The sequence below is a fragment of the Sinocyclocheilus rhinocerous genome, unplaced genomic scaffold (assembly GCF_001515625.1).
Source record: "Sinocyclocheilus rhinocerous isolate Xijiao unplaced genomic scaffold, SAMN03320098_v1.1 scaffold55, whole genome shotgun sequence".
NCBI classification, from domain to species: domain Eukaryota; kingdom Metazoa; phylum Chordata; class Actinopteri; order Cypriniformes; family Cyprinidae; genus Sinocyclocheilus; species Sinocyclocheilus rhinocerous.
This window is the reverse complement of record NW_015647461.1, coordinates 615254-622184: the sequence shown is the minus strand read 5'-3', so window position 1 is coordinate 622184 and position 6931 is coordinate 615254. Positions and strand designations below refer to the sequence as shown.

At 42.5% G+C, this 6931-nt stretch overlaps 1 protein-coding gene across 17 annotated transcripts in view; it reads right to left on the bottom strand.

Moving 5' to 3' along the window:
- Positions 1-6931, bottom strand: part of LOC107709192 (SH3GL interacting endocytic adaptor 1) — a 96675-nt gene that overhangs the window by 27044 nt on the left and 62700 nt on the right. For all 17 annotated transcript variants that reach the window (XM_016513610.1, XM_016513609.1, XM_016513617.1 and 14 more), the window contains 3 exons: positions 4541-4552; positions 3657-3678; positions 3384-3483 (listed from right to left, as the gene is read on the bottom strand). In XM_016513610.1, coding sequence (XP_016369096.1) covers positions 3384-3483; positions 3657-3678; positions 4541-4552 — 134 coding nt within the window. The remainder of the gene's footprint in view (positions 1-3383; positions 3484-3656; positions 3679-4540; positions 4553-6931) is intronic.

Below are 6931 nucleotides of genomic sequence, written 5' to 3'. Positions count from 1 at the left end.
TTGTTCATGTCCAGCGACCCCAACGACCCCAATAACGTGATATTTAGACCCTGGAATGTGAATTTTACTGGAAGATCCCCGCCGTATTTTACCTCGAAACGCGATTGGACTAGTTTTATTGCGAAAACCTGGCAACCCTGTTCATAGGTTCCACCTGCTGTCAGAGAGTGCGTCTCATTCAGACCTGCTGTTTTTGTTTCGTGCGTATGTTTTTATGTAGCAAATAAATAAATAACACCAAGTCAGACCATTCTGTTTTTGTTTTAAATCCTGAAATTAATCTAAATCAAATCAAAAACAACTGCCCAAGCAGATCATGATTAAAATGCAGTGGTTGCCTCTAATTTCAAATGGCTAGATATTTTTGTTTAAAGCCAGTTTGTTTGTTATAAAGCAAATAGCCAATACATAAATTTGCTTAAAAATCAATATCAGTATCCAATTTGCTAGATAAAAAAAAAAAGAAAGAAAAGAAATTCTGAATTCTGAATCAGCTATGACCGGCGCATCACTAATTAAAATTCTAAGTAAAAGGCCTCAAATTTGAAGTACAATCTGGGATGTCTTTTTCGATCAATTCTTCAATAGGTAGATCTTGTCGTCTCTCCTCAGTGCCCTCAGGAGATCAGTCTGCCAACCCTGCACGTGTTCCAGGGCACAGCGGTCTCCAGCGAGCACTTCTCTCAGTTACCGCCCGGGAAACGTAGCGATGCTTAGAGGCTCGCTACCTCCACAGAGGTCTCTAGAGCAGTTAGTACGACCATCCCCTGCCGGTCCGCCACTTCAGGGCACCGAGCTAGCCGCTCTTAGTGCACCAGAGGCCAGTCTCATGAGACTGGTTCCCTTAGTAGGTCACCTGGCGGTGTGGGAGCCCCTGCCAAGCGTGCCACATTGGGTCCTGCCCCGAGCAGGCTCTGGTTCTATCAGTCTAGTCTTCCTAGCAGATGACGCGGGTCTGAGGGCCATCATTTTCAATAGGAGACTTCAGCTATGAGAGTCCTGATGCTGTGGCTCAGGACCTCGGAGGGCAGGCCCCTCTGGGAAAGAGCGGTGTACACCGCATCACACGGTGCCTGTCTCTCCTCAGTGCCCTCAGGAGATCAGTCTGCCAACCCTGCCGGTGTTCCAGAGCGCAGCGGTCTCCGGCGAGCTCTTCTCTCAGTTACCGCCCGGAAACGTAGCGGTGCTAAGAGGCTCGCTACCTCCACGGAGGTCTCTAGAGCAGCTATTACAGCCATCCCCTGCTGGTTTGGTTCTCCTCCGCCTCAGTTCAACGGGGTTATCCCCACCTTGGTGGGTCCCGAGCAGGCTCTGATAATGGAACAAGAAGTAGATACTCTCTTGAGGAAGGAGGCTATTGAGGTGGTCCCTCCTCGCGGAAGAGAGTCGGGGTTCTACAGCCGGTATTTCATTGTTCCAAAGAGAGATGGAGGGTTGCGTCCCATTTTAGATCTGCGTCAGTTGAACCGCCCAGTCATGCAACTGAAGTTCGGGATGCTCACACTCAAACAAATCGTGTCTCAGATCAGGTCCGAGGACTGGTTTGTCACGATTGATCTAAAAGACGCATACTTCCATATCTCCATCCTTCCTCATCCCAGGAATTTCCTGAGGTTTGCTCAAGACCAATACTCAAGGTCACGTGGCACTGCCTTTGTGCCTTAGACATGTGGAGGAAACCTTGGTTCTTGTCTCAGGGCCCGGTGCTGGGAGCTACTGAGAGTTACCGCATAACACTAGCGACGGACGTGCCCCTCACTGGTTGGGGGAGCGGTCATGAGTGGCCGCTCGGCCCGCGGTCTGTGGAGTCCATGGGAGATCCCCGTCAGGAGGGACCTCCTCTCACAGGCGGAGGGCACGATATTCCCCCCTGCCCGGAGCTGTGGAAGTTATGGGTGTGGCCCCTGAGGGGGCACAACTCGTAGCTTCCGGTCTCTCAACCGAGGTTGTTGAGACCATCCTCCAATCCATAGCTCCCTCTATGAGGAAACTGTATGCCCTGAAGTGGAAGCTTTTCACTTCTTGGTACGGAGACCGCTAGCTCGACCCAGTCTACTGCCCGGTTGGCACAGTTCTGGAGTTCCTGCAGGCCCGTCTCTCCGCAGGGTTGACCCACTCCACCCTAAAGGTCTACATGGCGGCCATTGCGGCCTACTGGTGGCCAGTCAGTGGGCAGACACCCCCTAGTTACACGTTTCCACGGTGCGCTGAGGCCTCTAGTCAGAGAAGCTTTTGATAAGCGGTGGATCAGGATGCTATTCCATAGCCTTGAGTCCTCTGATCTGCCCTCTCCATTGGGGGTCAAGACTCACTCCTTCTGAAGTTGGCCTTTGGGCGGGATGTCCCCGCCTACTTTGTCAAGTGCCTACCTGCATTCTGCGCCACTCCTGGCTCCATTCTCTCACTTTAGCTGTGCTCTTCCACACTAGGCAGGGATTTGTAAGTCTGCCGGCGTGGGCATTCTCGTTCCCATAGCGTTCCCATAGCGTTCCGACGCAGCCCGAGTTCCTGAAGGGGAACGTCTCCAGGTTACGCATGTAACCATGGTTCCCCGAAGGGAACGAGACGCTGCGTCTCAGTGCCATACTTCCGGCATCCCTGCGAGCGCTTGCTTCATTCCTAGAAGCTGACGCCGGTTCCACTGCACGTGCTTTTAAGCTTCCTGGTCGTTACGTCACCCCGCCCGTTACGTCTCGCCCATCCATGGGACTGATTACACATGTGATTCAGAGCGTGGTCATGCTGAAGGCGTTCCCATAGTGTTTCGACGCAGCTTCTCATTCCCTTCGGGGAACCATGGTTACATGCGTAACCTGGAGACGTTTTTAATCAAAGTTTTACTTACTGTAGTTTAATTGCTTAAATGATACATAAATACTTTTTTTTGTTTAGTTTCAATTTCAGGCATTTTTGTTCCAGCACAAATTGCTCCATCTACAAGTGATAACAAACACACACTGCACTTTATCAGAACTGCAGTTTCTTTGTCAAATTCACAATGACACCGCATACTGCAGTACTTGAGAAGAATGAAATTATCTTATAAATATTTACCACTACATTTAGCATTAAAATGCAACATTTAACCACAAAATGTAATTTACCTGCACCTAAATGCCAACCTGAGTTTTAGACATTCACTTCCTGTCATATCGGGCATTTTTTTACAGAATGCAGTCTGAAGTCAGGCTTGGAAGATTAATTCAATCCGATCATCCAGCTTTGAAAAATAATTTTCTTTATCATTTTTAATCTTTGTGTGCACATTTGTGGTCTTCTGCAAACATTTTTTTCCTTTATTTTAGGTAACAAAACAATAATAAACTTGGAAACAACAGACCAAATGACTGTTTCATAAAGTGTGTAAGTGTGCTTATAGATACCTAGCAGGCTCAGGAGGGGGTGCAGGTGTCGGGGAAGGGGAAGGGGCAGGAGCTGGTGCAGGCGTTGGAACAGCTCGTCTCGGTCTTGCAATTTCTTCACCTGAGGTTAACAGCATGATCAAATGAACGCAAATAAACTGCACCCACTCATACACATGCAAGCACACCTCTATATTCACATTTTAATGCCAGACAACTATTTAGTGTCAGATTTGAATCGACATAGACATCAAACTCATAAACCCAAGAACAAATTGCATTATGTGTACTTACCGGGATTTCTTTTTGCCAGCCCCTGAAACAAACAGAAGGCCAAAACATTCATAAGACTAAAAGCTCATAACACCATATCTCTCATCAGCTGAGAAGAGTGCATTTTGGGTCTATTTAATCAAGGGAATGGTGAGTCAAATTCAGACAGAGGCATTGCCTTGATGCCCTGTAAATTGCTGTTTCATAATGCATTCTACAGCTGACAGAAGCGCTGATTCCTATGATTGACTCTTATCTAACTCACTGATGCATTAGTAACAAATAACACTGGCATCAATGTTATTACATCAGGTTCTTCATGGTGGCTGTGAATTTCAAATAGAAGAACAGCATTTGTTTTTCAATCATCAAAACGGCATTCTTTGCACTAAAATATGAAATGATATTCAGATGAATATTCAGATATATCATACTTAGATTAAGAACTTAAATTATTATTATTATTAATTATTAAGAACTTGCTTTAGGCAAGGCTCTACAACACCCAGACTACAAATCATAAAAAGGCATTAGTTTGATCTCCAAAGCAAGCATTTTTTTGGTCACATGGGTCTATAGCACACGAGTAAGCAATATATTTATTCACATGTGCCATTTAATTAGCTAGAAACGACCAGTTGAGTGAAAGAGAAAGTGAATAAAAGTGCTAATGTTAACAAATAGTGATGTCTATAAAGAGCAATCATTATTAACAAAAAAAATGATTCTGACCTTTGCATTTCTACATGGAAATATCATTACATGGAAGTATCATGTCTCTCTAAACATCTATTCTTTTAACAAAGGTATCTTCAAAAGTTCTGCTTCTGTATAACTGTTTCAACCGAATCACAAAGTGGTTCAAGCACTTGGAGAACAGAAAAATAATGTTAAAAGACACTTACCGGGCTACGTCTCTGTGACCAGCAAAAAGGAAGAGAGAAGAGACACCTGGTCAGAAAGTGATAAATCAGTAATACAGACTTCGATCAAAAGCAACCTCTGTTCTTAAATGTTTACCTTTATGATGTGCTTTAATAATGATTTTTATTGAAAGATTCTTTAATTTTGAGACCAGGGAAGTCAGTGACAAAGTTTAAAAAATTAAGATTCAATAAAGAATTCAATCTATTCATCACATAAAACTATTATACAGCTGGAGAAAATATGGAACACAAGTCATATTGGGCACTTTTATAATACTATTTATTGTCTTTTGTGCCCTTTTTAGAATCTTAAAAGTTCCAATTTAAAATTCAGCTTTTTGCTTTTGAATGTCATGAAGGATATTTTTCACGGAACTGTGAGGATAACATTCACATAACAATAAAGATCTCATCTTATGTTAGCGCTATTATAAATAACTTGGAAATACTCTGCTTCAAGAGGCACTTTTCCAGTTTTCAGCAATTCTTGAAAATGGTATTTATGCATATATTGCCAACGTTGCACCTGTGCAGTGCTGCTTGTCTCAGCACTGTTTATTCTTCAGAGGATCTAAAAGCATAGAAAGTATGTACTGCTCACGAGTCATTTCAAAGAGGTTGCAAAGAATACTGTATGACAAACGAAAAAAATTATGGTCATGATACTCCTGGACAAAATTCAGTTATAATGAAAAAAAAAAAGACAAGAAAGTTCATTTTCTGTTGACAATCACTCTAGCTGGGGACATCCATTCCTGCTCACTCCAATTTAAACTTATCTTTCTTTTTTTCCTATTCCTCCCTTCTTCACAGCTGGATTAAGTCCAGGAACAAGGGCTCTGAGTTCAGTCTGGCTCGTGAGTGCCGAGTGATTAGGCTGATGTACCAGTGGCAAAGTCTAATCCTATAGACTGTAAGCAATGGTCACCACTAATCGAAGCCAACAGTAGACAAGCAGAAAGACTGGCATGCAACCAAACACTTTAATGTTTTAATGTAAGAGTTAAGGGCCTTTCACACCGGACGCGGAAAGCGCTGCGCTATGAGACCCATTCATTTCAATGGCTTGCGCCGGGCAAAGGCGGTTTGTTGCTGCGCCGACCAAAGCGCACGCGCAGTGGAGCGCGCCGCGGTCAAAGTTCAAAATCGTTCAACTTTTGCCGCTGCGCTCTGACTTTTACCCGCGCGGCCAATAGAAACGGGGCATCCAAACGAATCTCCATCGCAAGCCTTCGACCTGTTTAATGCACCCACAGCCTCTTCTTCCTTGCAGCTCTCTTTCTTCTTCTTACTAGCAGGGTTAGTGCTATCGCTCGCTTCTTAGCACGGGACAGACACATATGTTGCTGCTGACCGAAAAGTTGGAACAACAAATGACTAGACGTATAGAACTCCCGCTAAAAGTTTTGAAAACTCCGCCTACTTTGCTCTGGCCAGCTTAGCGCAAATCGCTTTGTATCTGAAGGTACAGGAAGCGTTTTCCGCGTCCTGTGTGAAAGGCCATTTAGGCTGATGACTAAGGCTGCCCACTCATTCTAATAATAAACAGTTCAAAAATTTTGGAGTGAAACATGCATAAACACCAGATGCAAAAGAACAAGATCAAAATTCATTGTTCATCTAAAAAAAAAAAACTAACGTCCAAACACAGGGTCCAAGCACATGTGCACATTTTAATATACTGTACAATGCTGGGTAGTAATTATTGTCATCTGGATTACATAATCAGATTCCAGAAATAAAGTACTTGTAATTAGATTATATTACATTTTAAAATACTCCTAATCAGATTCAAGTTACTTTATTAATTATTACATGATTACATGTTATTCACACAATAGCAGTAAATTTCTCATAATTTTTATAGATAATTCTTTAAAGGATTTAAAATCCCTTTTTTAAAATACATTCAGAAAGTCATCTAGTAACTTTTTAAAATTTATTTTAATGTATTTAATTATACTTTTTTTATTATTTAATTAATAACTTACAAACTCCCTGCAGTTCCTTCACAAATCCCGGTTTGGAAAACCATACTATTTCTTTCTCTTATAATTTATATATCAATATGGTACAAGATTATCCTATTCAAATCAACGAGATAAACATGTTAGGTCAAAAGTAATCTAAAAGTAATCAAAAAGTAGTCAGATTATATTACTTAAAGGGGTCATATGATGTTGCTAAAAAAGAACATTATTTTGGGGGACATAATTACTGATTATAATGACTTATACTGTCTTTTTACATGTTGCGTTGCATTGCGCCGCCTAAACATAAAACCAAGTCTGCATTTGTGATCGGAGAAACGACTCGTGTTTGAATCGTCAGTGGCAAATCCTTTAAATATGAAAATGTACTTACAGGCTG